Source organism: Symphalangus syndactylus, chromosome 6 (assembly GCF_028878055.3).
Source record: "Symphalangus syndactylus isolate Jambi chromosome 6, NHGRI_mSymSyn1-v2.1_pri, whole genome shotgun sequence".
Classification (NCBI taxonomy): Eukaryota; Metazoa; Chordata; class Mammalia; order Primates; family Hylobatidae; genus Symphalangus; species Symphalangus syndactylus.
Genome location: NC_072428.2, coordinates 131,591,888 through 131,611,091, shown reverse-complemented (window position 1 = coordinate 131,611,091; position 19,204 = coordinate 131,591,888). Strand labels below are relative to the sequence as shown.

Below are 19,204 nucleotides of genomic sequence, written 5' to 3'. Positions count from 1 at the left end.
CATCTTGCTGCCCCTAAGTTTCGTCATCTATATAGGGCTATGAATCTCACATGAGTATGAGATTAATAACCATCTCATAGAGTTATAAGGAAGATGAAATGAGTTAATAAATTTAAAGTGCTCAGAACTGTGCCTGGCACATAGCAATCACTGATTAAGTATTAGCTATTATTATTTTATTTTTGAGAGGGAGTCTTGCTCTGTGGCCCAGGCTGGAGTGCAGTGGCGTGATCTTGGCTCACTGCAGCCTCCGCCTCCCAGGTTCAAGCAATTCTCCTGCCTCAACCTCCTGAGTAGCTGGGACTACAGGTGCACACTGCCACGCCCAACTAATTTTTGTATTTTCAGTAGAGATGGGGTTTCACCATGTTGGCCAGGACGGTCTTGATCTCCTGACCTTGTGATCTGCCCGCCTCAGCCTCCCAGAGTGCTGGGACTACAGGTGTGAGCCACTGCACCCAGCCTATCGTTATTATTAGTAGTATATTCTCAATAAAATCAAATCACACTGAACACATCCCTCAGGCAAACTCATAACCATTTATTTTTACTGCTTCTAAGAAACTATTTTTGACCATAGAACTTGAAAGGTGGCTTGCAACAATGCTTAGAAAAGCCAATATACAGTAATCAAAATTAATGTTCCTATGTTTAGAGAAAGAAAACTCCAATATTAATTAAAACCCTTAAACACAAGGACCAGGACCATTGCTATAGTAGCACACTTGCTCTGCAAGCTTAATGTCAAGGAATTTATGGTGTCTGTGGATTTTAAAATCTCCAGGAAAGGAAAGTACCAGGATCCTAAGCTGAGAAGCTAGATGCTCCATAGAAATAAATGGGAGGTGCCGAGCATGGTGGCTCATGCCTGTAATCCCAGCACTTTGGGAGGCCGAGGAGGCTGGATCACTTGAGGTTAGGAGTTCAAGACCAGCCTGGCCAACATGGTGAAACCCCGTCTCTACTAAAAATATAAAAAAAAACTAGCCGGACATGGTGGCACACACATGTAGTCCCAGCTACTCAGGAGGCTGAGGCAAGAGAATTGCTTGAACCTGGGAGGTGGAGGTTGCAGTGAGCCAAGATCGTGCCACTGCACTCCAGGCTGGGTGACAGAGTGAGACTCTGTCTCAAAAAAAAAAAAAAAGAAATGGGATGGCCCTGGGTCACAGGCCGAGGTGGGTAGCAGAACTGGTGTCAGAAGCACTGAGCCAAAGGAGTAAACTGAGAACCATGTGCCAGAACTAAGCAGGAGCCAAGCTATTGTTAACTGCTCAGCCAAGGGAGTTAGTTGGGGAGTTGTGCCAAAGCTCACCAGCCAAAATCATGGGGAGACAGACCAGAGCTGGGAAGAGCGAGGATAAGGTCCCCAGTGATGCAGGAGTAATCTGAGCCCAAATCAGACGGAAAAGGCTTCCGACACGGCTTGCTGCTTTTAACCACGTATGGCAGGCCTCTTTTGTCGTTATGTTGGGTCAGTCTTGAAACTATACTTTTCCAAGCTGTCTTGTTACATATGAAAGGCGAAATAAACAAAAGGCTCAGACCTTAGACCACCTGGCAGATCCACATCTCCCTTCCCACTGGCGGTCTCTCAAGTCACTCACAACCCAGTCACCAGCAGCACTTGGTTTTAACTTCCACAGGGCTGAGTATGTATTATATCAAGTTTACTCACAATTACTAGCATTTATTGAACCCTTAAATCTAGCAGACAGGATGCTAACAGCTTTCCAGTTACGTCACTTAATCAATCCTTCAGTGACCCAATGAGATATTATTATTATCCCCATTTTACAGATGAAGAACCTAAGGCTTAGAGAGCGCTGGGTCACATTGCTAGGAAGCGTCAGTTCAGTCTGACTCCAGAGACAACTTTATACTCCACTGCCTCCTTTCTTATGCTACTTTTTATTAGCAGACTCTTTGCTACTAAAAGGACCAGAAATGAGTGAGAGACTATTGCAGGTAAACTGCTGACATGATAAACCGAACAACCTGGAACATAATCTTCCCCAGGGAAGCTGGAAAGCTTGGTAAAAGCAGTTGAAGAGGAATGAGCAATCCTTAAACTGTCTTTACTTTCAGCAAACAGGGTCATTTTCTCCTCTGCAATTGCTCTTCTCGAGTTGAGAGCAGCCCCTGCTGCTCCTGTCAACTGCTGCAACCTGCTGTGGGGAAATTATGCAGAGGGGAAAAATACCACAGATCATTTTTTTTCTTTGAAACGTGGGGGAAGGGAGAAAAAGAAGGGGGTGGAATTCTCAATGGAGAAAAAAAATTATCGATAAGTAAAAATGGAGTAGAACCTCCAAATAAATAATATCTGATATCAAAAGACAAACTAAGAGCAGTAATCAAAAGGGGTCAGATAAAAAGAAATTAAAATATGCAATTTTTCACAAATCTGTTACCAAAAAATATTTGTCTTCTATTCATACAAAATGTCAAGAGAAGCAGTATCTGGGCTAGAAAAATATGATGACTCCAAAATCCATATATCATACCTGAAAACAACCGTGTGGTTGTGATCCTTTAGAGAGTGTGTAGAATGAGAATGGAACATGAGGGACACTGACATTCAAGGCACAAACAAAGCAGGAAGATATCTAAAGGTACCTAAAAGGATAAGGGCCAAGAAAATCAAATGTGCTATGAAAAGTATCCCTTTAATTTAACAACTAAGAGGCCATTAATGACCTCATCAAGAGCAGGTTCAATCAGATGATGGGATACAAGCCATTTTACTAAGCTTATTCTGAAACGGAGGTGGGACTGCAAGTGTGAGGTACACTTCTGAGGATGGTGTCAATGGAAAATGAGAGCAGGTCACCAAACACATGGGAATACAGACTTGAGTGAAGATGTATGAGCAAGATTCTGACAAATAGGGGAGAGAGAAACTGAAAGTCTGAGACTAAAGATACAAGTGAGGAAATGGACAACCAACGGGAGGTGAAAGAATAGGATGAGAGTCAGAGGGGCTGACCAGGAGGATGGCAGCCTCAGCCACTGAGACAGAGAGAAAGAATGTCAATATGCACTCTGGGGTAACTGCCCATGTTTTTTATATCCTCTTTGAACTAGGAGTTAGGCTGTCTAAGAATAAGTATAGAGAAGATAGAGTGGGTAAGGAAATTCATGAGTATTTCAAAATAAATTTTGTAGAAATTGAAAGAGTAACCTATGAATTTAGGGCATAATTTCCTTCAGAAGGACTCAACAGCCTAGGTTTGTGAATTCCTGATGGTCAATCAATAAGGTTGATATTTGCCCTCTGCACACTCATCCTTTCATTCTCTTGTTTGTTCCATCTTCCATAAATAAAATGTGTGTCAAATGTCTTCTGTGTACTGGGCCTGCAGGACAACACTGAGCAAGACAAACAGCGCCCCCGCCTGTAGAGTCTTATGATATAACAGAAGAAACAAACAACAGAAAATAACAATAGCAGTGAATAATATATAGGAAGAGTTCATAGTACTATGGAGAAAATGTAAGACGATTGCCTAATCCTGACTAGAGGGGACAAGGAAGGCTTGCTTAAAGAAATCACATTTGAGACTTGGAGAAATGATAGTTGCCTAAGGAAGAAGAGAAAATCAGAATGTTCCACAGAGAACATGTGCAAGGACATTCCAAGAAATCCTGAAACAGAAAGAATATGTCACTTTGGAAGCTCGGAAAGGTCCACATGTTAAAGCATAAAATGTGGCAAGTCTAGAAATGTAGGCGGGGCCAAGCACATGTAGAAATGGTAAGAATATTGTGCTTGAGTCTCAAAGCAATAGCAATCTGTACTTACAAAGGATCACTCTAGAAACGGTGTCCAAAATAGATTAGGAACAGGCAAAAGTAGGTGCCAGAACAGTGAGGAGGCTATTATTAAGAACCCAAGCAAGCAACAATAGTAGTATGGACAAAAGCCATGACAGTGAGGACAGGAAGAAGAAACTCAATACATTAAGAGATGTAGAGGGAGCAACATCCTTTAGAATGTATGACCTGGATGCGAGGAATGAAGGAGGATAAAGGATGATGCTTAAATTCCTAGTTTGGGAATTTTTTTTTTTTTTTTTTTTTAAGACGGAGTCTCTCCTTGTCACCCAGGCTGGAGTGTGCAGTGCAGTGGTACGATCTCGGCTCACTGCAGCCTCTGCCTCCTGGTTTCATGAGATTCTCCTGCCTCAGCCTCCCGATTACAGGCATGCACCACCACACCCAGCTAACTTTTATATTTTTAGTAGAGATAGGGTTTTGCCATGTTGGCCAGGCTGGTCTTGAACTCCTGACCTTAGTTGATCTGCCCGCCTCAGCCTCCCAAAGTGCTGGGATTACAGGTGTGAGCCACCAAGCCTGGCCTGGTTTGGGAAATTGGATGGTGAGTGGTACCAATTACTCAGAAGGAACAGGTTTGGCAGGAAAACTTTTTATTTTTCATCTGTTAAGTTTGAGGCACCTGTGAACCATCCAAATAGACAAGTAGCTGAATGTATATACAGGTCTGGAATTCAAAAGAGGTCTGTATAGAGACAAAAATCTGGGATATGGCTTCATATTGCTGGTAACTGAAGACATCATGAGTGATAAGATCATGCAGGAAGAGGATATAATGTGAGAAGAAGGCCTAGGGCAGAGTCCTAGAGAACTACTCCTCTAATGCCTGAGTAGAAGGGCAGAGAAGAGTAACAAAGGAGGCCAGGCACAGTGGCTCACGCCTGTAATCCCGGCACTTTGGGAGGCTGAGGTGGGTGGATCACCTGAGGTTGGGAGTTCAAGACCAGCCTGACCAACATGGAGAAACCCCATCTCTACTAAATACAAAATTAGCCGGGCATGGTGGCGCATGCCTGTAATCCCAGCTACTCAGGAGGTTGAGGCAGGAGAATCACTTGAACCCGGAATGCAGAGGTTGTGGTGAGCCGAGATCGTGCCACTGCACTCCAGCCTGGGCAACAAGAGCGAAACTCCGTCTCAAAAAAAAAAAGGAACAAAGGAGAAGAAGAAGAAACAGCCAGAGACAGAGGAGAAAAAAACAGGAATTTGGGAGTCAAAAGACAAAGAAATGAAGCATTTCGAGGACAGTCAACTGTGTCTAAACCTGAGTGGTTGATATGGTTTGGCTGTGTCCCCACCAAATCTCATCCTGAACTACAGTTCCCATAATCCCCATGTGTCATGGGAGGGGCCCAATGGAAGGTACCTGAATCATGGGGGTGGTTACCTCCATGCTGTGCTCATGAAAGTGAGTTCTCACAAGATCTGATGGTTTTGTAAAGGGGCTTTCCCCCTTTTGCTCAGCACTTCTCCTTGCTGTCATCATGTGAAGGAGGATGTGTTTGCTTCCCCTTTTGCCATGACTGTAAGTTTCCTGAGGCCTCCCCAGCCATGTGGAACTATGAGTCAATTAAACCTCTTTCCTTTATAAGTTACCCAGTCTCAGGTATCTTTATTAGCAGCGTGAGAACAGACTAATACAGTGGTCAAGAGGAATGCAAAATAAAACTGGTGAAAATAATTATAATGAAAATTGGAGAGGATGTGGCATGAGTGGGAGATAGGAAAGCAGAGAGAACCTATTCAAAAAGTTTAATCAGCAGGGTGTGCTGTGATGCACCTATAGTCTCAGCTTCTCAGGCAGCTGAAATGGGAAGATCACTTGAGCCAAGGATTTTGAGGCTGCAGTGAGTTATGATCACACCACTGCACTCCAGCCTGGGTGACAGAGCGAGATCCCATCTCTAAACACAACAACAACAACAAAAACAAACCTTTAGTTGTGAAAACGAGAGGAAATGAGAGCTTAAAAAGCCCAAGAATGACACGTGAAAAATAGAGTTGAGGAACGTATGATGTGTTGGATGAAGGAATCTACGAGATGAAAAAGATGAAAAGCAAGGAAGAGTGATAGATTGGGAAGAAAACAGAGGAGCCAAGGGACAAGAAATCCTAATAACACTGAAGAGCAGAAGTAATGGAATGAAAAAACTGGAATAATAGAAGGTCGTAATGACAGAATGGGATACCGAAGTTCCATATTTCAGAAGTGGAACAGGGGCAAGTGATGATAAAGTTTAGCATTCAACCAATGAGAAGGGGGTGAAGTTGGAAGAAGGTGGAGTAGTGAGTCAAAGTCACAGATACAGAAGAAGTCAAGGAAAGTGGGGGCAGGTTGTTAGGTAGGTCATCCACATGGACACTCACAGTGTCCAGGAAGATAACAGGACTTAGAAATAAAATGACAGTGATAAGCCAGGTGCCAAAGCCTAAGCTGAATGTAACTGAGATCCCAGAAGGCTGGAAGATTTAGTTTTATTAGATAGCCAGATAAAAGTCTTGAAGGATGGAAGATGTATAAGATGGAAGATAAATGGTTTGGAATAGCTACTGAAGAGCCAGGAGAATCCCAACATCCTTACACCCTGATCCCATTTGAAAGGACAGAGATGGGAGCAAGATGACAGATAAAAGGCAGGGCTAATGTGCATTGCATCTCCCACCTGGACAGACAGAACAGTGTGTGGAGAATCACACTGTGATCTTTTGTTCCAAGAACCACCACAGGAATGTACCAGGAAAACTGAAAGAATTCACAGCTCCTTTGAAAGAAGCAACACACTGTTGCAAATGCTGCAAGACAGACAAAAAACTGTGATTCCCCAAAGTGTGAGGGGGGAAAACCAGCCTCTGAACACATATCCCCACTGGGGAATTTGAAAATCCAGATCATGGGAGAAGGATTTAACCTTACCTAGAGCTGGAACAAATTTAGGGAACTCTGTGAAATAAAAAAGTAGAAGCAGCAGCGGGCAGAACCTTGTAGGCACACAGTTTCCAGCTCAAGCCCAAAGATGCGATCCCTGACTATATCTTGCAGGAGCCACCAACATTGTGAGCAGACAGGGAGAAGCGTGGCCTGAAAGCCTTGCCTGCTTTCTCAGCGGGGAAGCTTATGACCTGGGGCAGGTCTGAGTTCTGTGCACAGGCTGCCTGGATCTAAACTTGGCACTGTTAGCAGAGCACTCTGGAAATGAGACCAGCCTCACTAAATGCGTGGGAGCTGGATGAGGCCTTTCACTACCAGTTATCCCCTACTTCCCTGGTGAACTATACGGCACAACAGAAGCAGCCATAATGCCCTCTGGAATATAACCCCACCGGCCTGAGAACCACCTCCCCATACCCCACAGTGGCCACAGCAAGCCCTCCCCAAGGAGAGTCTTGGCTCAGACCCACCTAACCCTACCCCCACCTGAAGGTATTTCTCTATGAGCCCTGGTAGCTGAACACAAAATATAGAAACTCTTGGGAGCTTTATGACCCCACCCATCGCCTGAGAAACCAGAATACTTGCCCCAACTTAGGGCAAGTTCAAATCCCACTATTACTACCGCAGCTGGTGTTCTCTTGCAAGTGCCACCTCCCGGCTGAAGGCCAACCAACTCAGGCCATTACCGCAACTCATGACAGAGTAACACTGCTCCCAAGAAGGAGAAAACAACAGCTAATACCACTGCCTGCAACATCCTGGCTAACCAAACGTCCTGAGTCTATCCATGTGACAACTTCACCGCTTGCATAACCAGCATTCAAAAAAGCCAGCACACTAAACCTACCTACAGCCAAGGATCCTCACAGAGGCTACATCATTCCCCTGCCACCTCCACCACAGCAGGTGCTGGTACCCATGGCTGAGAGACCTGAATATGGATTACATCACAGGACTCTTTGCAGACATTCCCCAGCACCAGCCTAGAGCCCGCTATCCCTGCTAGATGGCTAGATCCAGAAGACCGGTAACAATCACTGCACTTTGGTTCTCAGGAAGCCCCATCCCTAGGAGGAGCAGGAGAGCACCACATCAAGGAATCACCTCATGGGACAAAAGAATCTGAAGAGCAGGCCTTGAGTTCCAGATCCTTCTGCTTGTGGGTAGTTTCTCACAGCAGAGACAAAATTGCAGCACTGGACACAGTAGGGAAAGTTGCACCTAAACCCCAACAGGCAGGCAGCCTCTGTGATCACATAGGGCCTTGGAGAAGAGGTCCTTGTTCCCTACTGGCACTCCACCACAGAGGAACTCAAACAAATCAGCAAGAAAAAAACAAATAATTCCATCAAAAAGTGGCCTAAGGACATGAATAGACAATTCTCAAAAGATATACAGATGGCCAACAAGTATATGAAAAAATCTCAATATCACTAATCATGAGGGAAATGCAAATTAAAAAAACAATGAGATACCACCTTACTCCTGCAAGAATGGCCACAATTAAAAAGTTAAAAAATAACAGATGTTGGCATGGATATGGTGAAAAGGGAACACTTATGCTGCTGGTGGGAATGTAAATTAGTACAACCACTATGGGAAACAGTATGGAGATTCCTTAAATAACTAAAAGCAGAACTACCATTAAGTCCAGCAATCCCACTACTGGGTATCTACCCAAAGGAAAAGAAGTCATTATATGAAAAAGACACTTGCATATGCATGTTTATAGCAGCATAATTTGCAATTGCAGAAATACGGAACCAACCTAAATGCCCATCAACCAACGAGTGGCTAAAGAAAATGTGGTATATATACACCATGGAATACTACTCAGCCATAAAATAAAATGAAATAATGACACTTGCAGCAACCTAGATGGAGTTGGAGACCATTACTCTAAGTGAAGTAACTCAGGAATGGAAAGCCAAATATCATATATTCTCATTTATAAGTGAGAGCTAAGCTATGAGGACACAAAGCCATGAGAATGATATAAAGGACTTTGGGGACTCGGGGAAAGGTGGGAGTGGGGTGAGGAATAAAAGACTACACACTGGGTACAGTGTACACTGCTCGGGTAACGGGTGCACCAATATCTCAGAAATCACCACTAAAGAACTTATCTATGTAACCAAAAACCACCACCTGTTCCCCAAAAACTATTAAAATAAAACAAAATTTGTAAAAAACCATAATAAAATGACCTGATGGGGAGAAAAAAAAAGAAGAAGAAAGAAAGGATAAGGCAGCTTCCACTCAAGAAGACTACAGGGTAAGATTTTCTCAGGGTAAAAACAAGTTGGGTATAAAGAATGTGAGCACTGTTCTGTGAAAAGGTTGGAGATATATAGGCAAAAAAAAAAAATGGGGGGAGGGCAACAAAAGGAAAAGTATCACAGCTTAATAAAGGCCATTTATAATGAGCCCACAGCTAACATCATACCCAATTTTGAAATACTGGAAGTTTTTCTTCTAAGATCAGGAATAAGACAAAGATGTCCACTCATCACTTCTACTCAACATAGCACAGGAAGTTCTAGCCAGAGCAATGAGGCAAGAAAAAGAAATAAAGGCATCCAAACTGGAAAGGAAGAAGTAAAATTATCTCTATTCACAGATGACACGATCTTATATGTAGAAACCCTAAAGATTCTACACCAAAAAAAAAAAAAAACAGCTGTTAGAACTAATAAATTCAGCAAAGTTGTAGGATACACAACACACAAAAATCAGTTATATATTTATATCCTAAGAATGAACAATCTGAAAAGGAAATTAAGAACACAATCCCATTAACAATTGCATCAAAAGAATAAAATACTTAAGGAATAAACTTAAGCAGGTAGGTAAAAGACTTATATGCTAAAAACTACAAAACACTGCTGAAAGAAATTAAAGAGTACAATTAAATAAAAAGACATCCCATGTTCATAAATTAGAAGACTTCATATTGTTAAAATGCCTATTCTACAAAACAATGTACAGATTCAATGCAATCCCAATGGCATTTTTTGCAAAAATAGAAAAAACTATCCCAAAATTCATACGGAATCTCAAGAAATCCCCAAATATCCAAAACAATCTTGAAAAAGAACAAGGATGGAAGCCTCATACGTACTGAATTTAAAATATATTACAAAGCAATAGTAATCAAAACAGTGTGGTATTGGCATAAATACAGTTATATAGACTAATGAACAACAGAAAGCCCAGAAATAAATCCTCATCTATATGGTCAAATGATCTTCAATAGGGATGCCAAGACCACGCAATGGGGAAAGGACAGTCTCTTCAACAAATGGTATTGGAAAAAGTAGATATCCATATGGAAAATAATGAAGCTGAACCCCTATCTTATACCATATAAAAAAGTTAACTCAAAATCTGTTAAAGACCTAAAGGTAAGACCCAATATAAAACTCCTAGAAGAAAACATAGGGAAAAGCTTCATGACACTGGATTTAGCAATGGTTTCTTGAATATAACACCAAAAGCAGAGGCAAATAAAAGCAAAAGTAGACAAATGGGCCTTAACCAAAGTAAAAACAATATATATCAAAGGACATGATCAATAGTGTAAAAAGGCCAGCTACAGAATAGGAGACAATATATTCCAAATTCTATATCTCACAAGGGATTAGTATCTGGAATCCATAAAGAACCCCTACAAGCCAACCACAAAAACAAAACTCAATTAAAAATGGAAAAAGGACTTGAACAGACATTTCTCCAAAGATTTTTAAATGGCCAACATGCATGTGAAAAGATGCTTGACTTTCTTAATCATTAGAAAAATGCAAACCAAAACCACAATGACATATCACCTCACACCCATAAGGATAGCCCATATCAAAGAAACAGAAAATAACAAGTGTTGATGAGGGCGTGGAGAAACTGAAAACCTTGTACACTGTTTGTGGGATTGTAAAATGATGAGCCACAATGGAAAACAGTATGAAGGCTCTTCAAAAAATTAAAAATAGACTACCATATGATCTAGCAAACCCACTTCTGGGCATATATCCAAAATAATTAAAAACAGGATCTCCAAGAAGTATCTGTACACTCAAGTTAATTGTAGCATGTTTCACAATAGTCAAGAGGTAAAAGCAACCAAAATGTCCATTGACAGATGTAAAGGCCATACCTCTTTAAACGTAAAGAATATATCTTTACATTTAGAGATAATATAGGCCAGGCGTGGTGGCTCACACCTGTAATCCCAGCACTTTCAGAGGCCAAGGCGGGCAGATCACCTGAGGTCAGGAGTTTGAGACCAGCCTGGCCAACATGGTTAAAAAAAAAAAAAAAAAAAACCTGTCTCTACTAAAAATGGAAAAATTAGCCAGGCATGGTGCACACGCCTGTAGTCCCAGCTGCTTGGGAGACTGAGGCAGGAGAATCACTTGAACCTGGGAGGCAGAGGTTGCAGTGAGCCAAGTTCACAACACTGCACTCCAGCCTGGGCGACAGAGCAGGACTCCATCTCAAAAAAAAAAAAAAAAGAAAAGGTAAAGATAATATAAACATTATGGACATTATAAGTGAAATAAGCCAACCACAAAAATACAAATACTATATGACTCACTGACACAAAATATAAAGTGGTCAAATTCCTAGAAACAGAAAGTAGAATAGTGGTTGCCAAGGACAGCTGGGGTGGGGCGGGAATGGGCAGTTGTTCAATGGGTACAGAGTTTCAGTTTTGCAAGATGAAAAAGTTCTAGAGATCTGTTGAACAACAATGTGAATATACTTAACACCATTGAACTGCAGATTTACAAATGGTTAAGGTGAAAATGTTTACGTCCTGTGTTTTTTCACAATTTTTTAAAAAGGCTAAATAGTATCAAATCATGCAAGAGAACAGTCTGAGAAAAAGAAGAGCAATAGGACAACAGGAGTTTGCATTTGGGGCAGTAACACTGAATGTCAAGGGTGGAGACAGAGCAAAATGAGGCCTCCAGGCTGCCACCACACTTCTGGCTCAAGCTGTTTCAGATCCAATTTAGAACAAGGCCTCTGTTAGTCCTGAAGACTTAATGGTCCTTCTTTAAAGTCTCAAGGCTACATGGGCAAGAACTTATCATGGTTCCTCTAAAGACATCCTGAACAGAGTACACAGTTCCTCAAATCTTCACCTAGTCCTAGAAACAGCAGTAATCCTCAGTGGGTGGGAGTTTCCCCCGACTGACCTAGCCATGGCCTAGATTGGATGCTCCTGCAAAGGGGCCTTGAGGACTCAAGTGTAGTTAGAAAAAGGAGAAGCCAAACATTCCATGCTCCATTTGTTAAAATATCTGCTCCACCCTTTTCTTAATTACAAATTTTAAGCTTCTTATGTCTGCTTTTTTCCTTAGATGCTGGCTAATGGAATTTGAGTGCCTGGCCTTGACAATACTTAGAAAGAAAAGAAGGGGAATATATTGCAATTTTTCCACAGCTGCAAAAAAAGCAGACATCATGTTGTATCAAAGTTATTCTCACAGTGAATTGAGAGTGTTCACAAAATATCAATATGAATCTCTTTTCCAATATGGAGACTTCTAATTCAAAGAGTAACTGTTCTGATTTCTGTTCAACAAAGCAGTCATTTAAGACATCTGGATTTCAGTGTTGCTACATACTTAAAATGTAGTCCTTAATCTCCAAAAGACTGCAATTTGATTGGCTGTCTTCATAATTTGTATAATTTTTATACAAAAACTTCTCTGTGTATTTAAATCTTATTACCATATTAAACTAGAAGAGGAGCTCTGGCACTTTCTTCTCCCTCCATGCATGAAGACTAATAAAATCCATGACTCCTCTGAATTCTTTATTTAAACAAAAGGTTTGAAAGTCTGCTTCTCATTTAAATTAATGTAGGCTAATGGGATAGATGAGGATAGTCACAGGGGATGGAAGAACAAATTCAGCAAGTGTCCCTTGATGACAGATCAAGAGACTATAGTAAGAAACGGAAGGAATAAAATGCCAGTGAGACATGAGTTCCAGTCCTTGCTTACTACTGGGAAAGGAAAATAAATCTTGGGGCCCCCAAATCACTAAGCTAAAGAAAGTCAAGCTGGGAACTGCTTGGGGCAAACCTGCCTCCCATTCTTTTTTTTTTTTTTTTGAGACAGGGTCTCACTCCCTCACCCAGGCTAGAGTGCAGTGGCCCGATCTCGGCTCACCACAACCTCTGCCTCCCAGGCTCAAGTGATTCTCCTGCCTCAGCCTCCCAAGTAGCTGGGACTACAAGTGCACACCACTACTGCCTGGCTAATTTTTGTATTTTTAGTAGAGACGGGTTTCACCATGTTGGCCAGGCTGGTCTCCTGACCTCAAATGATCCACCTGCCTGAGCCTCCCAAAGTGCTGGGATTACAGGCATGAGCCACCATGCCCCACCGCCTCCCATTCTGTTCAAAGTCACTCCTCTGCTCACTGAGATAAATACATATCTGATTGCCTACTTTGGAGAGGCCAATCAGAAACTCAAAAGAATGCAACCATTTGTCTCTTATCTATGTATGACCTGGAAGCTCCCTCCCTACTTCCAGTTGTCTCGCCTTTGTTTCAAGTTGTCCACCTTTCCAGACCAAAACCGATGTTCATCTTACATATATTGATTGATGTGTCATATCTCCCTAAAATGTATAAAACCAAGCTGTGCTCAGACCACCTTGGGCACATGTCAGAACCTCCTGAGGCCGTGTCGCAGGCGCACATCCTTAACTTTGGCAAAATAAACTTACTAAATTGACTAAGACCTGTGTCAGATTTTGGGGGTTCACACTACTAACTTGGGAAAGGACTTATCTTTCTCTAGGATGTCTTAATTTCTTCAACTATAAATATAATGAATAAAAATAGCTTCCTTTCTGATCTCTCTACTTTATTCTCTGTCCACTGGATATGAGTATGCATGTAGTTCCAGCTCTGATTACAAGAAGTCTTTGTTTTTGCTTTGAATAACATTTATTTTTCTTTTACAGCACATGTTTTATAGGGATAAGCACAGCTGAGCAAGATTTTAACCTGAGGCCCTTTGGGGCTGTTTTGCTGCAGGTGCAAAGGTGGGATGGGCTGTCAGATAGTTACCAGTGTTTTCCATAGAGCCAATGGCCTCCCCAGGTCAGCAGGCAGAGCCCAGCTGTAGTTTTCTTCCAATGATTTCGAAGCGTTTTAAAGAACACCGTCATCTTCTAGAGATTTGCTAGGTTAGTAGAGGCGGAAAAAGAAAAAAATATAATTTATCCATGGTCTTCATGTAATGCCCCTATTACTCTGTCTTCCATTCTTTTATCCTCTCTCACTCCTTTTTTTCCCACTCACTCCTCTTCCTCCTTACCACTTCTCCTCTGGCCTCAGCTCATCTTCTCCCTTCTTTTCCCATCATCTTCATCTTCTCATCCACCCACACATCCACCCACCTTTCTTTCTTCCTTCACGTATTTCCACCTAACCTATACTTCTTCCCTCTCTGATCACTTTTTCTTCATTGCAATAGAAGGAAGAGGGAGGGGCAGAAAGACAGGAAGGGAATTCCAGGCTTCCTCTGGTTTCTCTAACTCCTTACAGCCTCACTGTACCACTGTTTAAGAGTATGCATTTGTCTATCCATCATAATGTAAATGTCCCAAAAAATAATAATACGAAGGGCGAGTTCAAAATAGAAGAAAATACCAGGTCCTCAATAGGAAAAGAAACAGAAAACATGGATAGAAAACTCAATGAAGAGGCAATGTACATGGCTATCTAAAAATGTTCAACTTCCTGAATAATCAAAGACATGCATATTACAAAGAACTATCATTATTGACCAAAATAAATTTTTAAATGATCATATTCACTGATGACATAATAAAACGATAGACACTCATACACTCCTTTAAAGAAGGTAAATTAGGAAGACTTTACTAAAAAACAGTGACACTATAGAATATCTTTATTCTTCATGACATTTATTATTTGATGATGCTTATATTCATTTGCTTGTTTATTAGCCTAATCCTACTGGAATGGAAACTCCATGAGAGTAAGGACAGAGTTCTGGTCACTGCTGTATCCCATGCCTAAAGTAAGATCCGGCACACAATAGCTGTTTAAGAAATTTGCTCAATGAATAAGTTAAATAGCAATTAAATATTTTTTTACCCAAAATTTTTACTTATGGGGAAAAAACCCAAAACGTAATGTTAAGTAATATTAGCAGGATAAAAGGCCATATATAATTGGCATTATCCCAATTATGTTCAAACATGAGTATAAATTTTAAAAAAAAAACAATACAATTAAACAATTTTTTTTTTTTTTTTTAGACAGGGTCTCACTCTGTCACCTAGGATGGAGTCCAGTGGCACAATCGTAGCTCACTATAACTTCTGGGCCCAAACAAATCTCCTGCCTCAGCCTCCCAAGTAGCTGGAACCACAGGCACATACCACTACACTTGGCTAATTTTTTTCTTTCCTTTTTTTGTTAGAGACAAGGTCTCACTATGTTGCCCAGGCTGGGCTCAAACTCCTGGCCTCAAGCAATCCTCCCGCCTTGGCCATCCAAATCGCTGGAATTATAGACGTCAGCCACTGCAACTGGCTCAAAAACAAAATTTTAAAGTAGATCCCTCTAGGTTGTGGAATGGTGGGTGATGTTTATTTTTAAAATTGCAATGTACTAAGTTTTTGAAAATGAACTTAATTATTTTCTAGATAAACAAAAATTTAAGCAAAATTTTTTATGACTATCTGTTAGTGAGGTATATAGACCAAGAAAAAAAAAAAAAAAACTGTTTCCACTTTAAAGTCCAGTTCTTTTATGACTCCCTTTAAATCTCATTGGTTAAAATTCCTCTCAAGGGAAGAAACATCCTAATTGAAAGCAGCAGTGAAGCCAGTGCCAGGGAGATCATCTTCCTGTGAATCCCATACACTGTCAGGCTGACACATGATTCCAAAGGCCCAACTAATTCTTGAACTCCTCTCCATCTGGCCCTAAATCACTCCTTCATTCAAGAGCCCTTTAATAAACACCTACATGGTAGGCTCTGTGCTGGGTGTGAGGGCAGAAAAGAACGGGTCTCATGCGTTCTTTCAAGTGCTCACAACTGTCAAACCCACAATGCTAACACAATTATACAATTATGATTGCAGTACAGTGGGATAAATGTCGAGGAGTCAGCACAAGGCTTTGTGAGAGTCTGCAAGAATGAACCTAACCTGGTCTAGGGCTGAGGGGGTGGTGCACAGTCAATGAGGTCTTCCCTGAGCCTTGAAGAATGAGGAGGAGTCACTAAAGTAACGAAGGAGTTTTGTGGATGCTACTGTCTGAATGCTGTGTTACCCAAAAATGGTGATGTGGAAGCCCTATCCCCAGTGAGATGGTATTAGGAGATAGAGCCTTCGGGAGATAATTGGGTCATGAGAGTGGCTCCCATGAAAGGGATTAGTGTCCTTATAAGAATAGACACTACAGAGATGGTCTCTCTGCATTGTGAGGATACAGCAAGAAGACAGATCTCTGCAAACCGAGGAAGAGGGCTATCACCACGCACTCAACCATGCTGGCACCTTAACTTTGGACTTCCAGCCTCCAGAACTGTGAGAATTAAATTTCCGTTGTTTAAGCCACCCAGTTTTTGGTATTATTTTTTACAGTAGCCCAAACTGAGAGTGTACAAAGGCATAAAAGACAGTAAAGTGTGTTGACAGAAACATACATAGATAGTTGAGGGGAGAATTAGGTTCATGTCTGAGACCCCTATAATGAGAGAGATTAACAAGAGAAAAGCATACATGTTTATTTAACCTAAGTTTCAGGTGACACAGGAACCTTCATAAGAAAATGAATACCCAGAAACAGGTAAATTCGTGTATTTTTATGCTAGGTTTGATGCAGGGTGGACAGCCATGGAGAAGTATGACTGGAAAAAGGGGGTATGATCTAACAGTAATACGCTGGGGAGAACTTAGCAAGGCCTGTTTGTTCAGATTCTTCTCTGTGTACCTGTGTCTTCAAAGATAAGGGCATTCCTTTCCTCGATCCTATACTTACAGGATGAGCACCTGTCACCGGAGGGTCTTATACAGAAGAAGGTCAAAGAATTCTTTTATGGCCTGCTTCAGGGGAGAAAAGTGGGAAGCCACAAAGTGACTTTCCTGCTTCAGTTGTTTCCTCTAATGCCAACAAGTCATATTTTGGGGCAGTGTGTCCTGAATTCCATCAACAGCGGAGTAAAAATTGGAGTGTCTAGAACAGGGGTTCTCAACCTTTAGGGCAGAACTTGTTAAAAACACAGAATCCTGGGAACTGCCCCCTCCCCCAAGAGTCTCATTTGTTCTGGAATTAAGCTGTCATCTTCACTTGTTAACAAGTACTCCCATGTTGGTTGTAATGGAGGTCACCACTATACCAGACTTTGAGAAACAGTGGTTTAGAGATAAAGGACTGAGGACCAGGCGGGATTAGAAAAGACCTTGAACCCACACTAAGGACTTTGGCTATTCTGAAGACAATGAAAAACCTTTAACAGGCTTTAAGCAGGTGGGTGATATAATTATATTTGAACTGTTAAAAGACCACTTTATAGCAGAATGAAAAATGAACTGGAAGAAGCTAAAATTAAAGCTAAAGAGAACCATGAGGAAGTTATTGCCATAATCTCTAGGCACCTAAAAGAACAAACCAAGATAAAGGATGGATTTGGAAAGCTTTAGAAAGTAGAAATTGGCAGCAGTTGGTGGTCCATTGACTGTAGTAAGTGAGAGAGGAGGAACCAAGCCAGGTTTTTGTGCTTGGGTGACTGGTTGAATAGTGATTTCAGTCATTTAGATTTGAGTGGTAGGTTTGTGGAGAAAAGTAGTGCGGTTTAGGAGATACTGAATTTGACACGCCTGTGGAGCATCCAGGTGGAAATTTTTTCTTACTAGATAGTGAACCCCTCATGGGCAAGTTCTGTCAATCCATCTGCAGCACCAGAACCTAGTAAAGAGCCAGAATGAATGAACCAACCAACCCATCAAATGGATCGGATACTATTGGCCCCATTTTGCAAAGGACTATGCTGAAGCCCAAGGGACGGAGTGAGGGAGGGTCCACAAGTTAGCGACAGCTCTGGGACTCGAACCCAGGACAGCTGACTAGCGCAGTGACCACGGGATCCGCGCGAGGCCCTCCCTCGCCGCGCCGGCCAGGCCCGCACCCCCTACCCTCAAGCCGCGCCGCTGCCTGCACCCACGACCCCTGATGCTTGGGTCCCCGCGGCTCTCGGCCCAGCGCGACTCCAGAGGCTCCGCCCAGCGCCCCGGGCCCCCATCCCGACTCCCGCCCCGCTCGCGCGCCCAGTCCCAGCGCCCCGCACTTCGCTCCCCGCCTGGGCGCCGCTGCACTCACCACGGCTGGTCCAGCTCGCGGCTCTGCCTTTCCTGTGTGCTCTCTCCAGATTCCCCGGCTCGTTCAAGGGAAACCGCTGCCGCCGCCCTCGGGTTCCGCCGCGGGGCTACGAGCGGGAACCGGCTCGGATGCTCAGGGACGGTGGGGGTGGCAGGGCCCTCCGCCTTGAGGCTGCCTTTCCCCGCGTTCCCTCGTTTATTGGCTCACTCTTCCTTTCATCCATCCATCCTTTGCGCAACAATATTTGATGGGAAGCCTGCCAAGATAACACTGTTTTAGCACCTGGAACTAAGTCGGAAAATAAATTAACGAAATGAACAAGGGGCCATTGGAGATGGTGCTCCGTGCCACGAAGAAAATGAAACGGGGTGATGGAAGGCAGGGCGGGTAGGGGGAGAACTGTGTGAGATTAGGCGGCCTGTGCTAGGCCTTCTGAGTAAGGGGCCATTGGTCTGAGACCTGAATGTCAAGAGGGAGCAGCTGAAGCAAAGATCCAGGGGAGAGAGCCTGGAGAGGGAAGGGCCTGTGCAAAAGCTCAAAAGCCTGGGGCACTCTGGCGAGTTGCAGGCCGGTGTGGATGAGGCAGAGAGAGCTAAGGAGAAAGGCCAAGCAAGGAAGCGGGAGAGGTGGAGACAGGCCACGGCGGCCAGGAGTTTGGACATGACATTAAACAGGGCGAGAAGGCATTGAGGGGGTGCAATCAGGGGCTGGTGGGACTGGTTTCCATTTCACGCATCTCTCTGGCCACAGGTGCTTGATTGGATTCTAGAGAACAAGAGAGCAACGGAGAAGCTAGGCCAATGCCAACCTCCAGACAGTTTACACTCTGTACTCGCCCCCCAGATTGGTGTGGGGACAAAGCCAGGTCCTTCGGTCCTTCTTCCTTCCAGCATTCAGTCAGCCAACTTTTTTTTTTTTTTTTTAAGACAGGGTCTCACTCTGTCACTCAGGCTCTAGTGCAGTGGTGCAATCTCAGCTCACTGCAACCTCTGCTTCCCAGGTTCAAGCAATTCTTGTTCCTCAGCCTCCCGAGTAACTGGGATTACAGGTGTTTGC

The 19,204-nt window shown here is 42.8% G+C and overlaps 1 protein-coding gene across 1 annotated transcript in view; it reads right to left on the bottom strand.

The window, feature by feature from the left end:
* Positions 1 to 18,283, bottom strand: part of AGK (acylglycerol kinase) — a 103,876-nt gene extending 85,593 nt beyond the window's left edge. Inside the window, exons 1-2 of the mRNA XM_055284268.2 lie at positions 18,149 to 18,283; positions 13,859 to 13,973 (exon numbers count right to left, since the gene is read on the bottom strand). Of these exons, the coding sequence (XP_055140243.1) occupies positions 13,859 to 13,959 (101 nt within the window). The 5' untranslated portion in view covers positions 13,960 to 13,973; positions 18,149 to 18,283. The remainder of the gene's footprint in view (positions 1 to 13,858; positions 13,974 to 18,148) is intronic.
* Between the last annotated feature and the right edge of the window lie 921 nt (positions 18,284 to 19,204).